Source organism: Eptatretus burgeri, chromosome 8 (genome assembly GCF_056783735.1).
Source record: "Eptatretus burgeri isolate ZD-2024b chromosome 8, Ebu_testis_v1, whole genome shotgun sequence".
Lineage (NCBI taxonomy): Eukaryota > Metazoa > Chordata > Myxini > Myxiniformes > Myxinidae > Eptatretus > Eptatretus burgeri.
This window is the reverse complement of record NC_140968.1, coordinates 101,329,310-101,356,669: the sequence shown is the minus strand read 5'-3', so window position 1 is coordinate 101,356,669 and position 27,360 is coordinate 101,329,310. Positions and strand designations below refer to the sequence as shown.

General features: G+C 45.5%; 1 protein-coding gene across 1 annotated transcript in view; it reads left to right on the top strand.

Annotated features, from left to right (window-relative positions):
- LOC147022423 (dnaJ homolog subfamily A member 2-like) overlaps positions 1–27,360 on the top strand; it is a 48,103-nt gene that overhangs the window by 18,465 nt on the left and 2,278 nt on the right. Inside the window, exons 3-7 of the mRNA XM_085893295.1 lie at positions 1,871–2,103; positions 3,191–3,271; positions 3,394–3,524; positions 4,463–4,659; positions 23,245–23,389. Of these exons, the coding sequence (XP_085749421.1) occupies positions 1,871–2,103; positions 3,191–3,271; positions 3,394–3,524; positions 4,463–4,659; positions 23,245–23,389 (787 nt within the window). The remainder of the gene's footprint in view (positions 1–1,870; positions 2,104–3,190; positions 3,272–3,393; positions 3,525–4,462; positions 4,660–23,244; positions 23,390–27,360) is intronic.

The following is a 27,360-nucleotide window of genomic DNA, read 5'->3' as shown; positions in this document are numbered from 1 at the left end:
TCCATGCATTAACTACTCTGTGAGTAGAAGACCCCTGGCCTTATTGTTGTGAATTTGGAAGCTTACTGCACACAACAGCTTGGTCCTATAGATCAGCTATATCAGTAAATATGTGTTTCTAGTTAGGGTCCCATCATATGTTTAATGGGTGATTAATTGTACGTGCACTGTGAGTTATTTTGATAGTTAGGATTTAAATTATCAACAACAACAACGACACCTGCCCTCGCTTCCTTCCACCATCATCCACCGGCACCATTGCACGCGTACGTGGGCGGAGTCCAGTATGCGAGGCGGGGTTTCTCTGGACGTTGGTGTGCTGGCTTCGCCCCAAATATGGGCACAAGCGCTTCGTTCTGGCTTGTCTCCAAATATGGGCATAGAGCGTTTCGTTCTGGCTTGGCTCCAAATATGGGCATAGAGCGTTATCTCTGCCCAATGAGGGAGTGCGATCGTGGGATAAGAGAAGCGCGCGTGGGCCAAACGTGAGAGAGTTGAGAGTTGTTTTCTGGTCTTCGGACGTCTGGTGGTCTTCTGAAGCCAGTCGTCACCTTCCTGGGGTCCCGCCAACAGAGCGTCTTCTCTTGTGGCCTGTGTGCCTGCGAACCTGTCCTGCAAGGATCACCTGCCTGGGCTTGGAGCGGCATTGTGTGGCGGGTTCGAGTCCTGCCACAACGGATCGTCGAAGACCGCACGAGGCGGAAAGGTCCAAGAATATGCTCTGACCTCCAGCTCGCTTTTCCTCGAGCTGGAGGCCTCCAATGAAAACCTGACGGGTCCATTTCTTTTGTGTGTGTGTGTGTGTGTGTGTGTGTGTGTGTGTGTGTGTGTGTGTGTGTGTGTGTGTGTGTGTGTGTGTGTGTGTGTGTGTGTGTGTGTGTGTGTGTGTGTGTGTGTGTGTGTGTGTGTGTGTGTGTGTGTTTTTGTGGCACCAGTCTATTAAGTAAAACTGCATAAATGCTTGTACATAAATTGCTATCCTTCATTATTCGGTTCACTCTGCCTTCTTGCGTGCTCCCCTGTCCCATTATAAATAAATTTCCCTTTTGTTAAATGTTCCAGCTCGTTTCTGTGTTTCTTTCTTTGGCTTGGCACGGTGCGTATTGAGAAATAGCGAGGCCGTTCGGGCCGGTAAATTGTTCATTTGGTCCGACGGGCCTTGGTAATCTCCGCTCAGGTTACGCTCGGTAACTGCTCGTTCCGCTCGAGGTCCGTCGAGGGTGTGAATTCCCCGGTAGCTTTGTCCGCGTGGGTAATTAGGTATATTGAAGTTTGGCAATTGACACTATCCCACGTGGTCGAATTATTGGCGATTCATGGTCCAAGTAAGGGACCCGTGCCTTTCGGACTTATCCAAAAGGCACGACCTCAATTCCGGTGTGTTCGGTGGAGCCAACTCTACTGCTTCCTCTCGCGGTCGTGCTCGCCACCGATATCCGGCCCCGTGACATTATTACCAGCTTAACTCTCCTCTTCTTTACTGTCAAGTTATGCTCATTGTCTAATCACTGTCTATTCTGCTGCAAAGCTCTTCTGTACTGGTTTTGTCTCCACCCTTCATGATCTTAAACGTCTTGATCAGATCTCGTTATCACCTCCTTTCTCTTGTTTAAAGTCTTGTCTCCTTCAGCCGCTCCTCGTAGCTTAGTCTAGTTAGTTCAGGAAAGAAAAATAATGTTTTCTTTACTTATTGAAGGAGCATTAAAGGTGTTGATGCAATGATTTTCCTTTTAGCCAGAATAATTGAGTAACTGATGTATTTTACTGATTAATAAATACAGCAAAGCATACATGATTTATGGATAATCGTATGAAGTGTTTATTGAGTATTATGAATAATGTATTGAACTTCCCTATGCCATATCTTTAGTTCAAGGAGATGGCATTTGCTTATGAAGTCCTTTCGGACCCAGAGAAGCGTCAACTTTACGACCGCTTTGGGGAGGAGGGTTTGCGTGAAGGTGCTGGCAGCGATGGTGGCATGGACGATATCCTTTCACACATTTTTGGACACGGCAGCCTTTTCAGTCGTTTCATGGGTGGCCACAGCCGGAATTCCACCGGTGCAAAGCACCGTGGCAATGATATGGTGCAGCCTTTTGGGTGAGACTTGTACACAATCAAAATGTGTTTATCCCCACGCTCTTTATAAAAATAAAAATAAAAACTGGGAGGATATTGTAATCGGGTCTGTCTATTATCCGTCTGTCACACTCTCCTCCTAAACAGTCGGGCAGAAATTCACCAAACTCGGTACTTGTCACCATGTGGCACAAAGGTACAAGAGCAGTATCATTTCCCCCTCTGTCCCTGGGGTGGGGTCAAAAGGTCAAATTAGCCCAATTATGGGCAAATTTTCGAATTAAACTTTGAATATGTAATTATCATTAGGAGATGCACGAAATATGTAACGATTTGAACCAGGAACCAAAATTCCATGAAATATGGAATTTGACCAACACTTCATGCCCCAGTGAGTGGCAACTTGGGGTCACAGTGTCAAAACAAAAGATTTTGTTTTTTCAACTCAACATTTGACATTAGGTTCCTGGTGGAACTTTTTGCCATCTTTCAACTTTGCTTTCAGTGGGAAGAGTGTGGATGTGTGACGTCGCACCATAAATTTCACTCTCGTTTTTAACTTCTCTGGAATTTACATTCCAGATAAAGCATTGTCATCGCGTGCCGTCCGTCCGTCCGTCTCCTTTTTTTGACTTCTCCGGCCAAACCGCTGTGCCAATCCGGCTGAAAATTTGCAGCAACGTTTCTCAACTGGTAACAGGAATTGCAAAGCTCGTTCTGGTCACATGACTTTGTCAAATTAACCAACTTAGTAAATTTCTCCAACATCTTCTTCTCCAGACGGACCAGTCAAAATGTTACAACATTAGGCCATGACAGGGATGTTAAATTGCAGAGGTCATGCCATTCACATGACTGGAAATGTGTCAAAATGGTGGACTTGGTAAAATATTTGGAAAATCGTGTAAATTCCTTCAAAAATCTTTCTCACCAGACCCACCAGTGAGAATTCTACCAAATTTGGGTTGCAGCATTAGGCCAGGGTCAAGATAAACTACAGGTCCAGTGGTCCTATTTTTAAAATTTTATTACTCAAACCATGCTGACAGTGAGAGTCACTAAAGAAGTGCAAACATTAATGAAAACCCACTTTGGATGTCTGTGCCAGGGTGACCCTTGAAGATCTGTACAATGGCAAAACGTCCACATTCACTTTCACGAAGAATATCGTCTGTGCCACATGCAAAGGGTGAGATGGAAGTTTTGTGACTGTAACTATTCCCCACATGCGATAACGAGTTTTGCAGTTACTTGACCTTTGTGTGAATCTTTTATTTAAATCTGGCTTGTATATTTCATCGTTTACTTCAGGGTTGGTGGAAATGCGGATGTGGATGTCCAGAAATGCGCTGCTTGCGAAGGCCGGGGAGTGCGCGATATAGTCTGTCAGATTATGCCTGAGACGGTCCAACATGCTCTGTGCACAGAGTGCAACGGTGAAGGTAAGGCCACAAGCACAAGACTCAATGGTATTGTTGTTCGGGTGTCTGCTTTGAGTCTGGGAGATTGGCGATTAAATTACCACCCTAGCTGAGTGGGGCCAAAGGTTTTTAAAATGGTGCTTTGATGCTCAGCATTTAGAGCGAGCATGGATAAAGTCTGTGGGTTGGCATCCCATTTGGGATGGGGAAAGGGGGGGGGATTTATCTGTTTAACAATAAATAAATAAAAACAAACCTCCACTGACTTCAGAAAAAAGACGAGAAGGGCACTTAGTAGAGCGCATACCTCTGCCACATAATGCCTGATCCATGAGAACGTATCTGATCCAATACATTTTTGAAATACCATGCTATATATCGTTTTGGCCCTATCAATGGTGAAGAATCACTTTAAAAATTAAACAACTCTCGTATCCAGATCCAGATTCGGATCTTCACCAAAATTGAATCAATTTGTCATGGTCACCCACCCACTCTGTCCACAAAATTTCGTCTGGATCTGTCCACAACTTTTTGAGATATCCTGCACACTAACAAACAAACAAACAGATAGAGAGGGGGTGAAAACATAACCTCCTTCACCTTCGGTGGCAGAGGTAAAAATGCAAACTATGACATCGCCAGCACCCAAAGTGTTCTAAGAAGTTACTTTTCTCAAGGTCAAGGCTGTTTGTCTCCTTTTAAAAGCCATGTCCTGTGTCTGCAAGTGTTTGCATGACTTTCGTGTGGACAGCTCTTTCCTGAGCCTTACAGCTTTTGAATGCACAGGTAGTTGGGTTATATGTATGCGCAGGTAAAAAAAACTCGTTAACGAGAGGTTGCCATGGATAACATTAATTGCCATCACCTGATGAGTATAATCCAATTGAGGCCTGTGTTCTTTATTTATTGTTAGTTTTGTTCCTGTTGGCTATTTTGTGGTATGATTGTACCCACAGGTGAGCTTGTAGAGGAGAGCCAGCGATGTAAAGCATGCAATGGGCACAAAGTTATCAAGAGTGAGAAGGAGCTTGAGGTTCACATAGACAAAGGGATGCACCATGGACAAAAGATCACATTTCGTGCCGAGGGGGATCAGGCGCCAGGTGTTGAACCAGGAGATGTGATCCTTGTGCTGCAGGAAAAGAAACATGAAGTAGGTCGAAGTTTCTCTGCTCTTACCCAGTTAAATTTTGATGTCAAGATTTTGAAGCTTAAATTGTGTACTAAAGAATAAGTGAAACTAGGAAAGAAAGCTGCTGTTCGACAGTTTGTTTTGGTGTGACTCGTTCCCAAAATAATGTTCATTTTTATTCCATATAGGGTTTTTTGCTACCCTCCCCTATCCCCACCCATTGTTTAGCTTTGAACCATGTACATCTCTGGAATCATTGTCCACATTTATCTTTTAGCTTTGTTGAGAAAATTTTGTCCCTGTGGCAATGCCTCATAAAGTGTGTGTGTGTGTGGGGGTGGGGGGAGGTAATTTTAGTTTTATGAAAGGGGTGAGATGGGGAAAGGAGAGGTGGTGATAGCAATATCTACAACCCAAATCTGATTAAAATATCGTGGTGAACCCGGCATCATGGGGGAACCATGAGGGAGGGGCTTTCTCGGGTTCCTCTCTGGACTCAACGGGAATCGGAAGCCGTTGCACACGAATAACTTCGTGTCGTGGCGGGTCGCTAATCGACCGCGAATGCCAATAACTTGACCACGTGACTTAGGGCCCCCTCCGTATAACAACCGTTTACCTCTGGACACATGACCTCCTAATCGGGGAATTGCACCCTCGGTACATACTTGCGTTATTTAGGTTACTTACCGGATCAGGTGCAGCTAAGCGGAGCTGTCAAGTACATACCGGCTATGTAACAGATTCTTGGGGAATAACGTCCCAGTTAAGCTGGGGTGCGGGCCATGCTGGACCAATGGAGGAAAAGACAAAAACGAGCTGGGAACATTTCTAACACATTTATTTAAACCAGGATGTGAGGAAAGTTATGTGGCACACTATGGGATTTATTGCAAATGTACTGCAGGGAAAGCAAGGAATTCAGGGGTTGCGGCAAAAGACAATATTTACAAAAGAAGACGGTGCAGTTATCCCGAATAGTCTTAACTTATGTTATGACAGGTGCCATCACGCACACACACAAAACCCTGAGGTAAATTAGAGATAGCCCAGAAAGATTGAGGCAGTTGAGGATTAATGACCTCTCAATACCTGGTGTGGCTGGCAGACATGCTCAACCCAGAACGCTAAGTAAAGGGGAGGAGGGAGAATTACTGAGGGTGTCTAGGGTGTGTGTTTGAGAGGTGTAAGAGGAAGAATGAGGTGTAAGTCACTTTGGTTCACGCTTCAGTTCACTCTTGGGTTTTGTTCTGAAAAAATGGTTGGTCGGGCTTGCCCGCGTTGATTGCTCTTTTGCGTCCACAATTGATGAGAGATAGTTGGGAGAAGGAAAATGCATGCAGAGAAAAGATCCTATTTTAAATCGTATACGAGTCTTTATGTGCAAGTGTCACTGCGGGATGCAGCCTAAATGAGCGACGTTGAAATGGAAGTGGTCCCGGATCGCAGCAGCAACGCGTGACCCCATGTCTGGTCATGCAGACTCCAGCGCTTGTCCTTGTGCCACCTGTCTCCCCAGCGAGGTCTGATGTCTGGCTAGCTCTGATGTCTTCTTGCTCCTTGCTCAGTTCTGTCTCTGGCAATACCCTCTGAAATGAGCCCTGGATGATGGGAGGAGCCAAACATCGGATCAAAAGAGGCTCTTGGTGAAATTGAGCTTCCATATTGGTCCGTAGCAGTCGTAGCCAGGCCCCGAGTGTGAAATCTGGCTCAGTCGCTCGCTAACAGGGCCACGCATCAAATCTCCGACTTTTACATGGGGCCGTTGTTTTTGGAGGCGCTCTCTGGACTTGAATGTGCGCTGACCTCCATGCAAACGTAGGATTTTATGGAAATCCCTGCGCAACTCATAGGTCCTTAAACGAGCTCCAGAACACGTTTCACGCTTCGAGTTGTGCCCCAAAATAACCCGACCTTTGTCTCCTCCGTGTCCCTCAAGGGTGTGCTGAGTGGTCGATGACCATGTGGCAATTGTGGCAGTTGTAGAGTAGTGGGAACACGTTGAATTTGTTGTGAGGTAGGATTGCAACGTCGCATTGTGGGGAAGAGGTTGAAGTTCCTTGTAACGAAGCTGTGAATAGTGGTCATGTTTGTTCTGGAAAATGTAAGCGTGGGTTGTTGCGGGGATTTTTAGGAGTCATATGAAGTGGTTGTGATGAGCGTGGTATAGTGTGGTGAGCGAGGTAAAGTTCTGAGGTGAAATGGCAGTTGGAAATTGGCGCGCAGTTTTGAATACTTACTTGGATCCTATTGGTTTTGTCTTTATGGATTTGTGTGCCTGCTTGCATGTTCCATGTGAGAGAAAATGGGTGCATGAACGCAAAGATTGGAGGTTAAGGAGGAGATTGGGACCATACTCTGTGCAGAGCGTTGGTGCTGCCTAAGCAGTCTCCTTGGCTATTGGGCACAATCCTGGACGGGTCGCCACTCCGACACAGTATACCAGCCTGCTGGCACTCATTTTGCCGACCTCAGAAGGATGACAGGCTGAGTTAACCCCACCTGGTATTAATTCAACTGCTGAGTGGGATTTTAACTTAGGACCCTCGGATCCAAAGCCCGCCACCCTTACCATTAAGCCAACACCAGGCATAAGGTTAAGGATGTCTAACTAAGGAGTCCCACGCAACGTATCTTTCCCATTTACCCATTAGGCATATGGAAAAGACTAACTAATACACATATAATTAAAATAACTGCCTTGGGACCGCTATATGTTGTGTGCCATTGCCTTGGAGACAAGCGGTTTTACAGAACCGCAACAACATAAAACCAAAATTGATTTCACTGTGTTCTCGTGACTGCATAAAAAGCTGGCAACTGTGCAGAGAAAGAATGATGTCTGTGTGGGTGAAACGCATCAACAACGAGACTTCACAGAACACCTTACTCCGTGCAGTCTTTAGAAATAAACAGGGGAAGAGTCTTTTAAACTCTTGCCTTACATTTCCGTGCACGATCTCCATTAGCTTTGTTGGTGAGCTTTGAGAAACAGGTGCGATGGTAACAACATGAAGCTTATGGGTCAAACGGAACAGTCCAGAGCTGACGATGCTCCACTGAAATGCGTTGCTCATCACCCTCGACCTAAAGGTTTATCCATGCATGAGCACACTCACAAACTGTCAACCCTTCTTGGAGTTGCTGGCGATCTTGGAACTATCTATGAGAAAAAGATGCACAAAATAAACGGATTTTTTTTTTGGGACGAAGTTCGCTCGGGTGATGCATTGCTGCGTGCCACATTTTTGTCTGAATCTCAATGTTCCCTCTCCCTGAGAGTACGAGCGGCAAATTTGATTGGTCAAGATGGTGCACAATTTTGCCAAAGTACTGCTAAATGCCCGGTCACACCTTGACGTTTTAGCCAGCGATGGCAACGTATTAAAATGTATGTAAAACGCTGGCTTACGTTGAAGTTTTGATGTTTTTTTTTAAAGATTTGGACGTATTCATAGCGACTTGGTCTTATGTATAACGCATTGGTAATAGACACAGAACGTTTCGTTGTGTTATAGATAACTTATACCAACGAATGCTGAACCTGTTGTCGGCCTACACAACCGATGCCCAACGATAGTCTAACTTAGGCATAGCGCGTTGCACGCATCGCCGACGATGTCGTGGCGTAGCCTATTAAAAGGCTGACGCACAACGATTCGAATCATAACTGCCGTAGAAATGGAAGGGTCAACATCGCGGTTACACCTTGGCGATCTTGCCAGCGTATGCTGACTTAACAAAAAGTGTGTCTAAAACGTTGGGGCACGTCGAATACGGTATGGGTAAGTTTGGTATGCGCGAGTAGAACGCTAAATACGCTATCATACGTCGTAGTAAGTAGAGTACGTCAAGAAATTTTGAACATGTTCAAAATTTTACGACGTACTCGGCGTATGACACACGTTCCGCATGCGATGGGGATAAGTTTTACACACGATATGTGGACGCTTGCACACGTCCACAAAGGCTACTTATAAGCTACTCATAAGTCGAAACATGTCGCGGTAATGTCTTTTTTACGCGAAACTTATTTATAACTTATGTTTGACGTGCGTTGAACCAATTCTGTACGTAGTCCCAACCAACATCGACGTATGCACACGTATTCAAATGACGTCTTCCGGTCGACAAAAAAAAATAAAAGAACGTGTTTCAAACTTACAACTGCCATATAAAGACGTGTTCCCAGCGGTTTTTGGAATTGGTATATAAAAATGCTGCTCATAAAAGGGGAACCCAACAGAGTTTTCGAGTCCTTTTTGAGTCGATGTCCATGTCAGCAGTAACAGTATCAGTATCAGTATTAGTATTAGTAGTAGTTTGTTCATGTTGGCAGTAGTAGGTGAGTGTGAGGGGGAGGGTGTGGGTTATGATGGATCATCCTTGCGTCCACGAGTAGGAGACAAGTTTTCACCATTGTTCGAAGTTGTTCGCGGCTAATTTTTAATTGGACTTTTTCAACAATAAAAACAATTGCTTGTTTTTACGATTTAGGTCTATTCATAACGGGTTGGACAAATGCACAATGAACTAATAATGTGCGTAGAGCGCTTTGATTACTTATAGATACGATATACCAACGAATAATTATCGTGAAGCCGGCGTTCACAAAGTATGCCCAATGATAGCCTAACTTATCCATGTCGTGTGGCAGTTTATCTTTGCCGGTGACGTGGGGTTTGCTATTCATAGGCTGCCACTCAACGATTTAAATGGCTGCATCTCCACTATTGAAAGTAGACGCTTGCGCTCAACAATTGGATTTTTTTTTACACTCAACGACTTTTAAACGGTACCACTCTGCTATTTTCATTGTTTACAATGAACGATTTAAATTGCTGTCACTCGCCTTTGTTTTTTGATGCTGGGGTTTGGAAATTTGAAGCGTTTCTTCTGAACGTGTTAAAACGCTCAAACTCGACTATTTTAAATAGACGCTGCCGATGGACAATTGGAATCATAGCCAAGCTAGACATCGAAGTGTGAACATCCTCGTCATGCCGAAGAAAAGTTTGAAGAATGCTGCAAATAAGTGTCCTGGCCGTGGCCGTGGACGCTGACGCAAGGACGATCCATTATACCGACGTCTTTCAGCCTATGAGTAACTTAAAAGTAACGTCTGTCGACGTGTGGCATCGATCGCGTAACGTGCCAAACAACACGTTAATCACAGGTTAGAAATAAGTTTCGGGTACGCAAACATTACGCCGGCGTGTCTCAACTTATGATTAACTTACAAGTAGCATGTGTTGACGTCTGTCAACGATCGCAGACCGTGCATACAACTTGTGACCAGCGTAGCGGAACGTGTGCGTCATACGCCGGCATACGTCGTGAAATTTCAAGCATGAAAAAATTTGAACACAACCAAAAAGTACAACGTATAAAGCCAACGTACAAGGACGTATGGCAGTGTTTTTCAGCGTGCTCTCAATGTTATCAAAAACTTACCCATAACGTATTCAACGTGTGCCAGCGTTTTAGAAAAAAAATTAAAAAATCGGCATACGTTGGCTAAAACGTCAAGGTGTGACCGGGCCTTTAACTGAAGGTTTTTGGAAGTTCAAACAAGACGATTTGTTCTGCAATGTTCAAAATACAGGAACACCTTGTGGAACGCTTTTTCATTATCGAGCTCTTTGTCCTGAAGAAAATTTTTACGAAAAAAAAACGAAAATCCATAACACAACACTCTCTGAGTGAATGCTCCTGCCGCCATTGTTTGTACTGGATGCACACGCCCTGAGCCGCTCAGCTCTGTTTACTCGGCCTTCTTTTTGCAGCAGGATGTGCCCCTGCCCACTGCGTCTTCTACCGCTGTCATGGAGGACGAGTGGGAGAGATGGCAATTGGTCTTTTTTATTGATAGTTGTACATATTTTGTTATTCCTTCTGTACTATAAGCACGCTATTACCACATCCGCTCACGCGTCAGGCATAACGGTGTTGGGAACACATCTCCATATGAAAATGACACTCGGTGGAGCTCACACCTGCACCAGGCTGAACGGTTTAGGTTTTGTATCCCACTGATGGGTCGGATCTGCATCTGGGCCTGAACCAAAAATCTAATCAGCTTGTTCTTGTCACCTACCCAAATCATCCACCAAGTTTTGTCATAACTCGTCCATAACTTTTTGAAATATCATGCAATGTATCGTTTTTGTTCACATCTCTCCATGGTGAAGAATCACTTATAAAATAAATAAATAAAGTTTCGTCCAAATTCGTCCATAACTTTTTGAGTAAGTTTTAAATTTGCTTCAAATGAAAACAAAGCAGGTTACCTTTCAGATATGGCTGGAGTCTGGCAATGTTATAAGCAGCAAAATTAAGTAGATAAGTACAGTATTATTGATACTAATGAAGACTGCATTTAATGGGGGGGGGGGGTTGGGTGTTATCAACTTCCACTTTCTCTCCACTTCCTGACCCCTACCTTCCAAATGTCAGAGTATTCAGAAGCCCCCTAAAAGTACTATGCACAATCTGTTTGGTTGTGGAGTGATGGTAAATAATCTTACAGTATTAAATCTTACGAGAAGGGGCCGATATCCATCAAATTCGACATAAGTGTTCATGGTACCCATGGTCAGGTCGTGGGCACAAAGAAAGAAAAAATATCCCACTCCTCCATGAGGGGAAAGGGAGAGACTACTTGCCAATTCTCCCTCAGGGAGAGGGTGTTTCTAGTCAACCAAAATGTGACAAATGTGAACTTTGAGGAGTGAAAATAGTTACAAAAGGTCAGGGTTGAGCCAAATTCCTCCTGGGGAGAGGGTGGGCAAAGCAAGATTCACAATTGCGTTCTAATTTACTTCCTTTTGTGCAAATTAAGCTTCAAACCCAAAGCAAATGCATTCCAACTGTCGTTATCATCAGCCTTATCTGGGTAGGATGTGTCTGAGATGTGATTCGTGCTTGGGCCTGTAACAGCATGATGCACAATGCCACGCTGCCTTAATGACGAGCATGATGCATCAGGATGGTTCAAGGTTGACGTCGACTTTTTTTTATGCCTAGAATCATGAGGTAACGAGTCTCTGCTGAATCGGAGATTTGAATTGTAACTTCGTCACCCACGTCCGCTGCAGTCGTAATGGTCACATTTGTTATGTGAGGGAATGCATGCATTGTCATGTAGTAAAGTCAATCTGAGACAACATATCCGGTCACACACACGTTGCTCGTCTCTCGTCAGTGTATAACAAGTCACTGTAGTACTTGCTGTGCATTCCCACGTTCAAGAATGTCCACAATTTAAACCTTCACCCGACCTGGAGCATCAGTGGCAATGAGAGATGACATCAAAATCTTTTGCAATTTAGCGTACATATTCAGTTGACTATTCTCCAAAAATTTTTTTCAACTTGTTTGTTTGCTTCAGTGATTTAAATAAAGTTCCTGGTTCCTCCAACAATAAGTACCTCATTTCTGGTGACTGCTCGATGTGAAATTATCCACCCAGGTCTCGTCACGTGACAATAATCTTAATGAAATAGTTTCCCTACCTCTTGTTCTCGGAGCTTTATTGCAACGGCCACACGAGTTGCCTTTTGATTAAACGCGGGATACATTGGCGCTCCTCTTGCACAAACTGTATTGTGGGGTACTTGGGTCCCCACCTTCCACTGACTTTGTTGAATTTCTTGTAAGAACGAACGATTGTTTCCAAACCTCCAGCACTCGCATCAAATTCCTCTGCAATTTCACGCCGAGTAATCCGGCAAGTCTCCAAAATGAGCTGTTGAACACGTTTAATGTTTCTTGAGCAACGGCAGGTGGTTTCATGGAAGAATGCACCACAGCGCTCAACATCACATCATTTGAACACAAACATGTTGGCCCCACCATCACCAAATTGTGTGGACAATGTCATATTAATTTTCAGCTGGTTTGACGTTGTCCTTCAGCTGGTGACGTTGTCCTTCACGAGGTTGTCCTTCAGCTGGTTTGACGTTGTCCTTCACGAGGTTGTCATTCAGCTGGTTTGACGTTGTCCTTCACAAGGTTGTCCTTCAGCTGGTTTGACGTTGTCCTTCAGCTGGTTTGACGTTGTCCTTCAGCTGGTTTGACATTGTCCTTCACGAGGTTGTCCTTCAGCTGATGTGACGTTGTCCTTCAGCTGGTTTGACGTCCTTCACGAGGTTGTCCTTCAGCTGGTTTGACGTCCTTCACGAGGGTGTCCTTCAGCTGGTTTGACGTTGTCCTTCAGCTGGTTTGATGTTGTCCTTCACGAGGTTGTCCTTCAGCTGGTTTGACGTTGTCCTTCAGCTGGTTTGACGTTGTCCTTCACGAGGTTGTCCTTCAGCTGGTTTGACGTTGACGTTGTCCTTCAGCTGGTTTGACGTCCTTCACGAGGTTGTCCTTCAGCTGGTTTGACGTTGTCCTTCACGAGGTTGTCCTTCAGCTGGTTTGACGTTGTCCTTCACGAGGTTGTCCTTCAGCTGGTTTGACGTTGTCCTTCACGAGGTTGTCCTTCAGCTGGTTTGACGTTGTCCTTCACGAGGTTGTCCTTCAGCTGGTTTGACGTTGTCCTTCACGAGGTTGTCCTTCAGCTGGTTTGACGTTGTCCTTCACGAGGTTGTCTTTCAGCTGGTTTGACGTTGTCCTTCACGAGGTTGTCCTTCAGCTGGTTTGACGTTGTCCTTCACGAGGTTGTCCTTCAGCTGGTTTGACGTTGTCCTTCACGAGGTTGTCCTTCAGCTGGTTTGACGTTGTCCTTCACGAGGTTGTCCTTCAGCTGGTTTGACGTTGTCCTTCGAGGTTGTCCTTCAGCTGGTTTGACGTTGTCCTTCACGAGGTTGTCCTTCAGCTGGTTTGACGTTGTCCTTCACGAGGTTGTCCTTCAGCTGGTTTGACGTTGTCCTTCACGAGGTTGTCCTTCAGCTGGTTTGACGTTGTCCTTCACGAGGTTGTCCTTCAGCTGGTTTGACGTTGTCCTTCACGAGGTTGTCCTTCAGCTGGTTTGACGTTGTCCTTCACGAGGTTGTCCTTCAGCTGGTTTGACGTTGTCCTTCTCGAGGTTGTCCTTCAGCTGGTTTGACCTTGTCCTTCACGAGGTTGTCCTTCAGCTGGTTTGACCTTGTCCTTCACAAAGTTGGTCCTTTAGCTGGTTTGACGTTGTCCTTCACGAGGTTGTCTTTCAGCTGGTTTGACGTTGTCCTTCAGTTGGTTTGACGTTGTCCTTCACGAGGTTGTCCCTTCAGCTGGTCTGACGTTGTCCTTCACGAGGTTGTCCTTCAGCTGGTTTGACGTTGACCTTCCGCTGGTTTGACGTTGTCCTTCAGCTGGTTTGACGTTGTCCTTCAGCTGGTTTGACGTTGTCCTTCACGAGGTTGTCTCTTCAGCTGGTTTGACGTTGTCCTTCACGAGGTTGTCTCTTCAGCTGGTTTGACGTTGTCCTTCACGAGGTTGTCTTTCAGCTGGTTTGACGTTGTCCTTCAGCTGGTTTGACGTTGTCCTTCAGCTGGTTTGACGTTGTCCTTCAGCTGGTTTGACGTTGTCCTTCAGCTGGTTTGACGTTGTCCTTCAGCTGGTTTGACGTTGTCCTTCACGAGGTTGTCTTTCAGCTGGTTTGACGTTGTCCTTCAGCTGGTTTGACGTTGTCCTTCACGAGGTTGTCCTTCAGCTGGTTTGACGTTGACGTTGTCCTTCAGCTGGTTTGACGTTGACGTTGTCCTTCAGCTGGTTTGACGTTGACGTTGTCCTTCAGCTGGTTTGACGTTGACGTTGTCCTTCAGCTGGTTTGATGTCCTTTACGAGGTTGTCCTTCAGCTGGTTTGATGTCCTTTACGAGGTTGTCCTTCAGCTGGTTTGATGTCCTTTACGAGGTTGTCCTTCAGCTGGTTTGACCTTGTCCTTCACGAGGTTGTCCTTCAGCTGGTTTGACATTGTCCTTCAGCTGGTTTGACCTTGTCCTTCACGAGGTTGTCCTTCAGCTGGTTTGACGTCCTTTACGAGGTTGTCCTTCAGCTGGTTTGACCTTGTCCTTCACGAGGTTGTCCTACAGCTGGTTTGACATTGTCCTTCAGCTGGTTTGACCTTGTCCTTCACGAGGTTGTCCTTCAGCTGGTTTGACCTTGTCCTTCACGAGGTTGTCCTTCAGCTGGTTTGAACTTGTCCTTCACGAGGTTGTCCTTCAGCTGGCTTGACGTTGTCCTTCACGAGGTTGTCTTTCAGCTGGTTTGACGTTGTCCTTCAGCTAGTTTGACGTTGTCCTTCAGCTAGTTTGACGTTGTCCTTCAGCTAGTTTGACGTTGTCCTTCAGCTGGTTTGACATTGTCCTTCAGCTGGTTTGACGTTGTCCTTCAGTTGGTTTGACGTTGTCCTTCACGAGGTTGTCCCTTCAGCTGGTTTGACGTTGTCCTTCACGAGGTTGTCCTTCAGCTGGTTTGACGTTGACCTTCAGCTGGTTTGACGTTGACCTTCCGCTGGTTTGACGTTGTCCTTCAGCTGGTTTGACGTTGTCCTTCACGAGGTTGTCTCTTCAGCTGGTTTGACGTTGTCCTTCACGAGGTTGTCTTTCAGCTGGTTTGACGTTGTCCTTCAGCTGGTTTGACGTTGTCCTTCAGCTGGTTTGACGTTGTCCTTCAGCTGGTTTTACGTTGTCCTTCACGAGGTTGTCTCTTCAGCTGGTTTGACGTTGTCCTTCACGAGGTTGTCTTTCAGCTGGTTTGACGTTGTCCTTCAGCTGGTTTGACGTTGTCCTTCACGAGGTTGTCTTTCAGCTGGTTTGACGTTGTCCTTCAGCTAGTTTGACGTTGTCCTTCAGCTAGTTTGACGTTGTCCTTCAGCTGGTTTGACATTGTCCTTCAGCTGGTTTGACGTTGTCCTTCAGTTGGTTTGACGTTGTCCTTCACGAGGTTGTCCCTTCAGCTGGTTTGACGTTGTCCTTCACGAGGTTGTGCTTCAGCTGGTTTGACGTTGACCTTCAGCTGGTTTGACGTTGACCTTCCGCTGGTTTGACGTTGTCCTTCAGCTGGTTTGACGTTGTCCTTCACGAGGTTGTCTCTTCAGCTGGTTTGACGTTGTCCTTCACGAGGTTGTCTTTCAGCTGGTTTGACGTTGTCCTTCAGCTGGTTTGACGTTGTCCTTCAGCTGGTTTGACGTTGTCCTTCAGCTGGTTTGACGTTGTCCTTCAGCTGGTTTGACGTTGTCCTTCAGCTGGTTTTACGTTGTCCTTCACGAGGTTGTCTCTTCAGCTGGTTTGACGTTGTCCTTCACGAGGTTGTCTTTCAGCTGGTTTGACGTCCTTCAGCTGGTTTGACGTTGTCCTTCAGCTAGTTTGACGTTGTCCTTCAGCTAGTTTGACGTTGTCCTTCAGCTGGTTTGACATTGTCCTTCAGCTGGTTTGACGTTGTCCTTCAGTTGGTTTGACGTTGTCCTTCACGAGGTTGTCCCTTCAGCTGGTTTGACGTTGTCCTTCACGAGGTTGTCCTTCAGCTGGTTTGACGTTGACCTTCCGCTGGTTTGACGTTGTCCTTCAGCTGGTTTGACGTTGTCCTTCACGAGGTTGTCTCTTCAGCTGGTTTGACGTTGTCCTTCACGAGGTTGTCCTTCAGCTGGTTTGACGTTGTCCTTCAGCTGGTTTGACGTTGTCCTTCAGCTGGTTTGACGTTGTCCTTCAGCTGGTTTTACGTTGTCCTTCAGCTGGTTTTACGTTGTCCTTCACGAGGTTGTCTCTTCAGCTGGTTTGACGTTGTCCTTCACGAGGTTGTCTTTCAGCTGGTTTGACGTTGTCCTTCAGCTGGTTTGACGTTGTCCTTCAGCTGGTTTGACGTTGTCCTTCACGAGGTTGTCTTTCAGCTGGTTTGACGTTGTCCTTCAGCTGGTTTGACGTTGTCCTTCACGAGGTTGTCTTTCAGCTGGTTTGACGTTGTCCTTCAGCTAGTTTGACGTTGTCCTTCAGCTAGTTTGACGTTGTCCTTCAGCTGGTTTGACATTGTCCTTCAGCTGGTTTGACGTTGTCCTTCAGTTGGTTTGACGTTGTCCTTCACGAGGTTGTCCCTTCAGCTGGTTTGACGTTGTCCTTCACGAGGTTGTCCTTCAGCTGGTTTGACGTTGACCTTCAGCTGGTTTGACGTTGACCTTCCGCTGGTTTGACGTTGTCCTTCAGCTGGTTTGACGTTGTCCTTCACGAGGTTGTCTCTTCAGCTGGTTTGACGTTGTCCTTCACGAGGTTGTCTTTCAGCTGGTTTGACGTTGTCCTTCAGCTGGTTTGACGTTGTCCTTCAGCTGGTTTTACGTTGTCCTTCACGAGGTTGTCTCTTCAGCTGGTTTGACGTTGTCCTTCACGAGGTTGTCTTTCAGCTGGTTTGACGTTGTCCTTCAGCTGGTTTGACGTTGTCCTTCAGCTGGTTTGACGTTGTCCTTCACGAGGTTGTCCTTCAGCTGGTTTGACGTTGACGATGTCCTTTACGAGGTTGTCCTTCAGCTGGTTTGATGTCCTTTACGAGGTTGTCCTTCAGCTGGTTTGATGTCCTTTACGAGGTTGTCCTTCAGCTGGTTTGACCTTGTCCTTTACGAGGTTGTCCTTCAGCTGGTTTGACCTTGTCCTTTACGAGGTTGTCCTTCAGCTGGTTTGACATTGTCCTTCAGCTGGTTTGACCTTGTCCTTCAGCTGGTTTGACCTTGTCCTTTACGAGGTTGTCCTTCAGCTGGTTTGACATTGTCCTTCAGCTGGTTTGACCTTGTCCTTCACGAGGTTGTCCTTCAGCTGGTTTGACCTTGTCCTTCACGAGGTTGTCCTTCAGCTGGTTTGAACTTGTCCTTCATGAGGTTGTCCTTCAGCTGGTTTGACGTTGTCCTTCACGAGGTTGTCTTTCAGCTGGTTTGACGTTGTCCTTCAGCTAGTTTGACGTTGTCCTTCAGCTAGTTTGACGTTGTCCTTCAGCTGGTTTGACGTTGTCCTTCAGCTGGTTTGACGTTGTCCTTCAGCTGGTTTGACGTTGTCCTTCAGCTGGTTTGACGTTGTCCTTCAGTTGGTTTGACGTTGTCCTTCATGAGGTTGTCCCTTCAGCTGGTTTGACGTTGTCCTTCACGAGGTTGTCCTTCAGCTGGTTTGACGTTGACCTTCAGCTGGTTTGACGTTGACCTTCCGCTGGTTTGACGTTGTCCTTCAGCTGGTTTGACGTTGTCCTTCACGAGGTTGTCTTTCAGCTGGTTTGACGTTGTCTTTCAGCTGGTTTGACGTTGTCCTTCAGCTGGTTTGACGTTGTCCTTCAGCTGGTTTGACGTTGTCCTTCACGAGGTTGTCTTTCAGCTGGTTTGACGTTGTCCTTCAGCTGGTTTGACGTTGTCCTTCACGAGGTTGTCCTTCAGCTGGTTTGACGTTGACGTTGTCCTTCAGCTGGTTTGACGTTGTCCTTCACGAGGTTTTCTTTCAGCTGGTTTGACGTTGTCCTTCAGCTGGTTTGACGTTGTCCTTCAGCTGGTTTGACGTTGTCCTTCAGCTGGTTTGACGTTGTCCTTCACGAGGTTGTCTTTCAGCTGGTTTGACGTTGTCCTTCAGCTGGTTTGACGTTGTCCTTCACGAGGTTGTCCTTCAGCTGGTTTGACGTTGACGTTGTCCTTCAGCTGGTTTGACGTTGACGTTGTCCTTCAGCTGGTTTGATGTCCTTTACGAGGTTGTCCTTCAGCTGGTTTGATGTCCTTTACGAGGTTGTCCTTCAGCTGGTTTGATGTCCTTTACGAGGTTGTCCTTCAGCTGGTTTGATGTCCTTTACGAGGTTGTCCTTCAGCTGGTGTGATGTCCTTTACGAGGTTGTCCTTCAGCTGGTTTGACCTTGTCCTCTTCAGCTGGTTTGACCTTGTCCTTCACGAGGTTGTCCTTCAGCTGGTTTGACGTTGTCCTTCAGCTGGTTTGACGTTGTCCTTCACGAGGTTGTCTTTCAGCTGGTTTGACGTTGTCCTTCAGCTAGTTTGACGTTGTCCTTCAGCTAGTTTGACGTTGTCCTTCAGCTGGTTTGACATTGTCCTTCAGCTGGTTTGACGTTGTCCTTCAGTTGGTTTGACGTTGTCCTTCACGAGGTTGTCCCTTCAGCTGGTTTGACGTTGTCCTTCACGAGGTTGTGCTTCAGCTGGTTTGACGTTGACCTTCAGCTGGTTTGACGTTGACCTTCCGCTGGTTTGACGTTGTCCTTCAGCTGGTTTGACGTTGTCCTTCACGAGGTTGTCTCTTCAGCTGGTTTGACGTTGTCCTTCACGAGGTTGTCTTTCAGCTGGTTTGACGTTGTCCTTCAGCTGGTTTGACGTTGTCCTTCAGCTGGTTTGACGTTGTCCTTCAGCTGGTTTGACGTTGTCCTTCAGCTGGTTTTACGTTGTCCTTCACGAGGTTGTCTCTTCAGCTGGTTTGACGTTGTCCTTCACGAGGTTGTCTCTTCAGCTGGTTTGACGTTGTCCTTCACGAGGTTGTCTTTCAGCTGGTTTGACGTTGTCCTTCAGCTGGTTTGACGTTGTCCTTCAGCTGGTTTGACGTTGTCCTTCACGAGGTTGTCCTTCAGCTGGTTTGACGTTGACGATGTCCTTTACGAGGTTGTCCTTCAGCTGGTTTGATGTCCTTTACGAGGTTGTCCTTCAGCTGGTTTGATGTCCTTTACGAGGTTGTCCTTCAGCTGGTTTGACCTTGTCCTTTACGAGGTTGTCCTTCAGCTGGTTTGACCTTGTCCTTTACGAGGTTGTCCTTCAGCTGGTTTGACATTGTCCTTCAGCTGGTTTGACCTTGTCCTTCACGAGGTTGTCCTTCAGCTGGTTTGACCTTGTCCTTCACGAGGTTGTCCTTCAGCTGGTTTGACGTTGACGATGTCCTTTACGAGGTTGTCCTTCAGCTGGTTTGATGTCCTTTACGAGGTTGTCCTTCAACTGGTTTGATGTCCTTTACGAGGTTGTCCTTCAGCTGGTTTGACCTTGTCCTTTACGAGGTTGTCCTTCAGCTGGTTTGACCTTGTCCTTTACGAGGTTGTCCTTCAGCTGGTTTGACATTGTCCTTCAGCTGGTTTGACCTTGTCCTTCACGAGGTTGTCCTTCAGCTGGTTTGACCTTGTCCTTCACGAGGTTGTCCTTCAGCTGGTTTGAACTTGTCCTTCACGAGGTTGTCCTTCAGCTGGTTTGACGTTGTCCTTCACGAGGTTGTCTTTCAGCTGGTTTGACGTTGTCCTTCAGCTAGTTTGACGTTGTCCTTCAGCTGGTTTGACATTGTCCTTCAGCTGGTTTGACGTTGTCCTTCAGTTGGTTTGACGTTGTCCTTCACGAGGTTGTCCCTTCAGCTGGTTTGACGTTGACCTTCAGCTGGTTTGACGTTGACCTTCCGCTGGTTTGACGTTGTCCTTCAGCTGGTTTGACGTTGTCCTTCACGAGGTTGTCTCTTCAGCTGGTTTGACGTTGTCCTTCACGAGGTTGTCCTTCAGCTGGTTTGACGTTGTCCTTCAGCTGGTTTGACGTTGTCCTTCAGCTGGTTTGACGTTGTCCTTCAGCTGGTTTTACGTTGTCCTTCACGAGGTTGTCTCTTCAGCTGGTTTGACGTTGTCCTTCACGAGGTTGTCTTTCAGCTGGTTTGACGTTGTCCTTCAGCTGGTTTGACGTTGTCCTTCAGCTGGTTTGACGTTGTCCTTCACGAGGTTGTCTTTCAGCTGGTTTGACGTTGTCCTTCAGCTGGTTTGACGTTGTCCTTCACGAGGTTGTCTTTCAGCTGGTTTGACGTTGTCCTTCAGCTAGTTTGACGTTGTCCTTCAGCTAGTTTGACGTTGTCCTTCAGCTGGTTTGACATTGTCCTTCAGCTGGTTTGACGTTGTCCTTCAGTTGGTTTGACGTTGTCCTTCACGAGGTTGTCCCTTCAGCTGGTTTGACGTTGTCCTTCACGAGGTTGTCCTTCAGCTGGTTTGACGTTGACCTTCAGCTGGTTTGGCGTTGACCTTCCGCTGGTTTGACGTTGTCCTTCAGCTGGTTTGACGTTGTCCTTCACGAGGTTGTCTCTTCAGCTGGTTTGACGTTGTCCTTCACGAGGTTGTCTTTCAGCTGGTTTGACGTTGTCCTTCAGCTGGTTTGACGTTGTCCTTCAGCTGGTTTTACGTTGTCCTTCACGAGGTTGTCTCTTCAGCTGGTTTGACGTTGTCCTTCACGAGGTTGTCTTTCAGCTGGTTTGACGTTGTCCTTCAGCTGGTTTGACGTTGTCCTTCAGCTGGTTTGACGTTGTCCTTCACGAGGTTGTCCTTCAGCTGGTTTGACGTTGTCCTTCACGAGGTTGTCCTTCAGCTGGTTTGACGTTGTCCTTCAGCTGGTTTGAGGTTGTCCTTCAGCTGGTTTGATGTCCTTTACGAGGTTGTCCTTCAGCTGGTTTGATGTCCTTTACGAGGTTGTCCTTCAGCTGGTTTGACCTTGTCCTTTACGAGGTTGTCCTTCAGCTGGTTTGACCTTGTCCTTTACGAGGTTGTCCTTCAGCTGGTTTGACCTTGTCCTTTACGAGGTTGTCCTTCAGCTGGTTTGACATTGTCCTTCAGCTGGTTTGACCTTGTCCTTCACGAGGTTGTCCTTCAGCTGGTTTGACCTTGTCCTTCACGAGGTTGTCCTTCAGCTGGTTTGAACTTGTCCTTCACGAGGTTGTCCTTCAGCTGGTTTGACGTTGTCCTTCACGAGGTTGTCCTTCAGCTGGTTTGACGTTGTCCTTCAGCTAGTTTGACGTTGTCCTTCAGCTAGTTTGACGTTGTCCTTCAGCTAGTTTGACGTTGTCCTTCAGCTGGTTTGACGTTGTCCTTCAGCTGGTTTGACGTTGTCCTTCAGCTGGTTTGACGTTGTCCTTCAGCTGGTTTGACGTTGTCCTTCAGTTGGTTTGACGTTGTCCTTCATGAGGTTGTCCCTTCAGCTGGTTTGACGTTGTCCTTCACGAGGTTGTCCTTCAGCTGGTTTGACGTTGACCTTCAGCTGGTTTGACGTTGACCTTCCGCTGGTTTGACGTTGTCCTTCAGCTGGTTTGACGTTGTCCTTCACGAGGTTGTCTTTCAGCTGGTTTGACGTTGTCCTTCAGCTGGTTTGACGTTGTCCTTCAGCTGGTTTGACGTTGTCCTTCACGAGGTTGTCTTTCAGCTGGTTTGACGTTGTCCTCCAGCTGGTTTGACGTTGTCCTTCACGAGGTTGTCCTTCAGCTGGTTTGACGTTGACGTTGTCCTTCAGCTGGTTTGACGTTGTCCTTCACGAGGTTGTCTTTCAGCTGGTTTGACGTTGTCCTTCAGCTGGTTTGACGTTGTCCTTCAGCTGGTTTGACGTTGTCCTTCACGAGGTTGTCTTTCAGCTGGTTTGACGTTGTCCTTCAGCTGGTTTGACGTTGTCCTTCACGAGGTTGTCCTTCAGCTGGTTTGACGTTGACGTTGTCCTTCAGCTGGTTTGACGTTGTCCTTCAGCTGGTTTGATGTCCTTTACGAGGTTGTCCTTCAGCTGGTTTGATGTCCTTTACGAGGTTGTCCTTCAGCTGGTTTGATGTCCTTTACGAGGTTGTCCTTCAGCTGGTGTGATGTCCTTTACGAGGTTGTCCTTCAGCTGGTTTGACCTTGTCCTCTTCAGCTGGTTTGACCTTGTCCTTCACGAGGTTGTCCTTCAGCTGGTTTGACATTGTCCTTCAGCTGGTTTGACCTTGTCCTTCACGAGGTTGTCCTTCAGCTGGTTTGACCTTGTCCTTCACGAGGTTGTCCTTCAGCTGGTTTGAACTTGTCCTTCACGAGGTTGTCCTTCAGCTGGTTTGACGTTGTCCTTCACGAGGTTGTCTTTCAGCTGGTTTGACGTTGTCCTTCAGCTAGTTTGACGTTGTCCTTCAGTTGGTTTGACGTTGTCCTTCAGTTGGTTTGACGTTGTCCTTCACGAGGTTGTCCCTTCAGCTGGTTTGACGTTGTCCTTCACGAGGTTGTCCCTTCAGCTGGTTTGACGTTGTCCTTCACGAGGTTGTCCCTTCAGCTGGTTTGACGTTGTCCTTCACGAGGTTGTCTTTCAGCTGGTTTGACGTTGTCCTTCAGCTGGTTTGACGTTGTCCTTCAGCTGGTTTGACGTTGTCCTTCAGTTGGTTTGACGTTGTCCTTCACGAGGTTGTCCCTTCAGCTGGTTTGACGTTGTCCTTCAGCTGGTTTGACGTTGACGTTGTCCTTCAGCTGGTTTGATGTTGTCCATCAGCTGGTTTGACATTGTCCTTCACGAGGTTGTTCTTCAGTTGGTTTGACGTTGTCCTTTAGCTGGTTTGACGTTGTCCTTCACAAGGAATTGATATTCCTCCGATTCACTTTACCTTTCACCATTGGTTGCCATTTTGGTTTTACCCATAAGGCTTTGACTCGTGTGGTCACTTCCTTTTTAATTTATCAAGGTCGAGAATATCTTTGCACAATTTCAGCAAATAAAATTCTCCATGTTGTGCACTTTTAAGATCCATACTCAACCTTAAACCACTCTTGTATTTGGTTTTCATTTTGCTGCACTTCTTATGTCAGATTGTATGAACAACAGTTGATTTCATCATTTATAATGGTTATGGATAAATGGACATTTAACTGCTTGTTCTCCTTAAAAAATTAAATGAACAAAAAAAAATGAAATGCATATTTGTATATGCCACACTTGGTGCAGGTATTTGTGAGAGAGGACAATGATCTGACAATACGATGTAAGGTGAGTCTAACAGAAGCTCTGTGTGGCTGCCGCATCGACCTCCGACATCTTGATGGTCGAGAACTCCTCATCAGCTATCCAGAAGGCATCGTTATCTTCCCAGGTACAAAGGATGTCTCAGTTTCCTATTCTTGTATGGCCAGAAATATGACTCGTCTCTCACCCCTCTCTTGTCATTTTGCATTTGCTTCATACAAAGACGGTATTCGTCGTTTATTTCATCATATGTACAAGCTATTCCATCGGGTCAACTTTTTGGCTTTAAATAGTCATTCCATGCCAGCAAATTTCACTGTGCTATCCATCATGAGCAACTTTCAGGAACACCATTCCTCTATTTTGTATGGATTCTTGAAATTTTCAGATCGTTTTGCAGGGCATGAGGTCATTTGGACCATCATTCCATTCACTTGATTAATAAACATTCTTTCCTTCATTTGTCCTGTGGAACTTGCAGGATAGCCTCGACTGGAGATATGTGTACTTCTTCTGAGCTATCTTGCCTGCCTGGGTTCCAAACTCACGATGAATTACCACGGTGGTGTTTCTCATACAGGACGGGGTATCGATGTGCGCGCCGTCCATCAGAAGGACGTTAAGCCGGAGGTCCTCTCTGCCAGCACTGGTCCTTTGTGGACGTTAACGATCCTGTGTCTTTCATGAAGAGGAGGTGAGTTATCGCCAGCACCCTGAACAAATTACAACTTCCTGCCTTGATTGACTGCTGGGAATGCAATTGCAAATCACCAAGCATAAACCGTGCCGAGAGTGCTTCGGCAGCACTGATGCTTTGTAAAGAGTCTGATACATTGCTGATTGAGTGTTTACTAACTGCATTCTTATCATTAAGTGTTTTATTAAGTTATTTATCCAAAAATAAGCTCACGGAGTGGGTCCCGGTGTCCAGCCGTATGCTCGTTAACATTTGACTTAACATCTCACAAACTGCCTGACCAATACGGACCAAATTTAGTACGATGCATCAGCACAAGCAAGGTCTCCATGGGGTTGTGCTCTCCATCCGGTTCCCCCCTATAAGCTTTGTTATAATCCGTCCACAAACTTTTAGGATACCATGCTATATATCGTTTTTTGGCCACATTTCAAAATGGTGAAGAATCGCTTTAAAAATTCTCATATCCGCATCTTCCCCAAAATTTAATCGGTTCGTCCTTGTTATCCACCAAATCTGTCCACTAAGTTTCGCCCGAATCTTGTATCTTTTTTGATAGCAATCTTAAGTGATAATTGTGATGTCATAGGTCATGTGGTACGGGCGCCATCTTGAAAAAAAACGATAAACTTTGGACCTCTGTATCTCTGAAACTGTGCAATGGAAATTTTTTTCGCTTCATACATTTTAATGAATTCCCCATCAGGAACACGGGTGATTTTTCGTGACGTCATCAGTGAAGCGGTATCCCGGTGAAAATTCGTCAAGTAGAACGCTGCATAGGAAAAATCTGAAATTTCTTGAGCCTCAGACAACAATTCACCGCAGAAAAAAATATTATGACGTCATAGGTGACTTGGTTCGGCAGCCAGCTTGTTTTGGGAATTTCTTTTAATATTCTTCTCCAGAATGGCTTGACAGATTGAGGCGAAACTTTACACACACATTCCCCATGAGGTCCTTTTTTAAGTTTGTTAATTTCTTATTGATCGGTCACATGGTTTGACGGCCATATTGAATTTACCCTAAACCTTCAAACATCATCTTCTCCAGAACGGCTGGTAAGATCAAGGGGAAACTTCACAAATGTATTGCACACGAGCAGTAAATATGTTTAAGTCACATGGTTTGGCAGCCATGTTTGATTCAAGAATTATATTAAATGTTTTCTCTGGAACCGCATAACCCATCAAAGCGAAACTTGGCAAATATGATCTACCCCCATGCCTGCAATAGGGTAAAAACTATGTCACAAGTCACAAGGTTTGGAGGCCATCTTGGATTGAAAAACGCATCTTGTCCGATCAACACGAAACTTAACAAGCATAATCTACTTCCCCATTAGATGGAGAATTTAAATTTATGTTGTAATAGGGCACATGGTATGGCAGCCATATTGGATTGAAAATTAATAACTTTAAAAGTCTTCTTCTCTGAAACGGCTGAACAGATCGAGGCAAAATTCCACATGTATGACCACCTCTCCATGACAAACAAAAAGTTCTCTCCCCCTTTTGATGTACGACACATCGTTTGGCAGCCATATTGGATTGAAGGGAAAATGTTAATTATTGTTTACTCTGGAACTGCTACATCAATAAATGTGAAACTTCAGAGATGATGCAGTAGACTTGCAGAATGAATTGTTTAAATTTCAACTCGATCTGCCCCATGTTTTGGCAGCCATGTTGGATTGAAGGATAAATATTAATTAATGTTTACTCTGGAACCGCTGCTTCAATATATACGAAACTTCACAACTATAATCTAGCCGACATGTGAAACATAGGTTTAAATTTTCAACCCGGTCGGCTACGCGGTTTGGCAGCCAGAAATATTTAATTATTTGAATCTGAGAACTTTTAGATTTTTGTTGTTTTTTTTTCCAGAAGGCTCACTTGGCTGCACACGTTTGAGGGAACAGGAATAGCAATTCAATTGATACCATCAATGTCCCCAGGAAAAAGGGCTGACTTCATACGTAATAATTAGATTGAACACTTTGTGCTACCCGGTTCGTAACTCGTCAGTCCCACGCTGTATCGAAGCAGGGCTGTAATTTGTATCACTCTTAAATAATGTTTTCTCTGGAACCACTTATCCTATCGAAGGGAAACTTTGCGACTCGTTTAAGTCTCATGTTTTATCAAAGGCGGACGTCTGGGTACCCAGTCATCACTGCCAGCAGTTATAAAGTGGCAGTTCTAGTTATTATTATTATGCACTTGAATTCAGAATTGGATTAAAATAAATTCAACTCAAATAAAAAGGAAGACCAAATGGGTACAGTCTTGCATTGGAGTAATCAGAAGGAACCCGAACAAGCAAAAAGTAATGAGGTCATCGGGATGAACCTGAATAGGAATCACATTTCAGCTGCTACTCCTCTATGCTCAAACCCATCCAGGCACAGCCAAGTGAGTGTTAAAAAAAAAAAAAAGATCCAAAAATTTAATAATTCTGGCTGCCAGACCATGTGTCTGATCAAGTTGAAATTTAAAACGTGTATTCCCAATCACCACTAGATCATAATTATGAAGTTTCATGTTGATTGGTTAAGTGGTTCCAGAGAAAAATTATTTAATATTTTCTTGAATCCAATATGGCTGCCAAACCATGTGATCAATTATTCCTCAACAAACTTGTACACTCATGTCTTGAGGAACATTTTTGCAAAGTTTCCCCTCGATGTCCAGTCGTTCTGGAGAAGATTATGTTTTCGGGTAAATCCAATATGGCTGCCAAACCATGTGACCTACGACATCATAGATGTGAACCTTTTGTTCCTCGTGAACACGTGGTCATACGTGTAGTTTTGCCTCGATCTGTTCAGCCATTTTAGGGAAGATTTTTGAAGGGTTTTTATTTTTTAAACAATATGTTTGCCGAATCATGTGACTGATGACATCATCAATTTTTTATTTTCTGTGGACCATTTTATCCCTAGATGACCCTCAAAAATTTTCATACCGATTAGATGTGGCGCTCTACATATGCAATTATGACGTCATAATGAAGGCACTGATGATGTCATTACAAAACATCACATATTCCCCATGAGAGTACTTGCTCTCTGCCAAGTTTCATATTTTTTCCTTGGTGCAGTTTCAGAGATAGAGATCCAAAGTTTATTTTTTTTTGTTTGTTTTTTCCCACCCCCCCCCACCCATGTTTCCAATATGGCTGCCACACCACGTGACCTATAACGTCATAACACATGAGTAGTTGCACCAATGATGAAAATTGTCTCGTCCGCCAAGCGGTTGCGGAGAAAAGCACGAAAGTTCTGTGCGGACAAACAAACAAATGGACACAAATGCAATACCCTCTCCCTTGGTGAGGGTAAAAATGCAAAAGGATGTATAGGGATGTTCTTCCAAAAAGTATGTAAACAAGGTAGG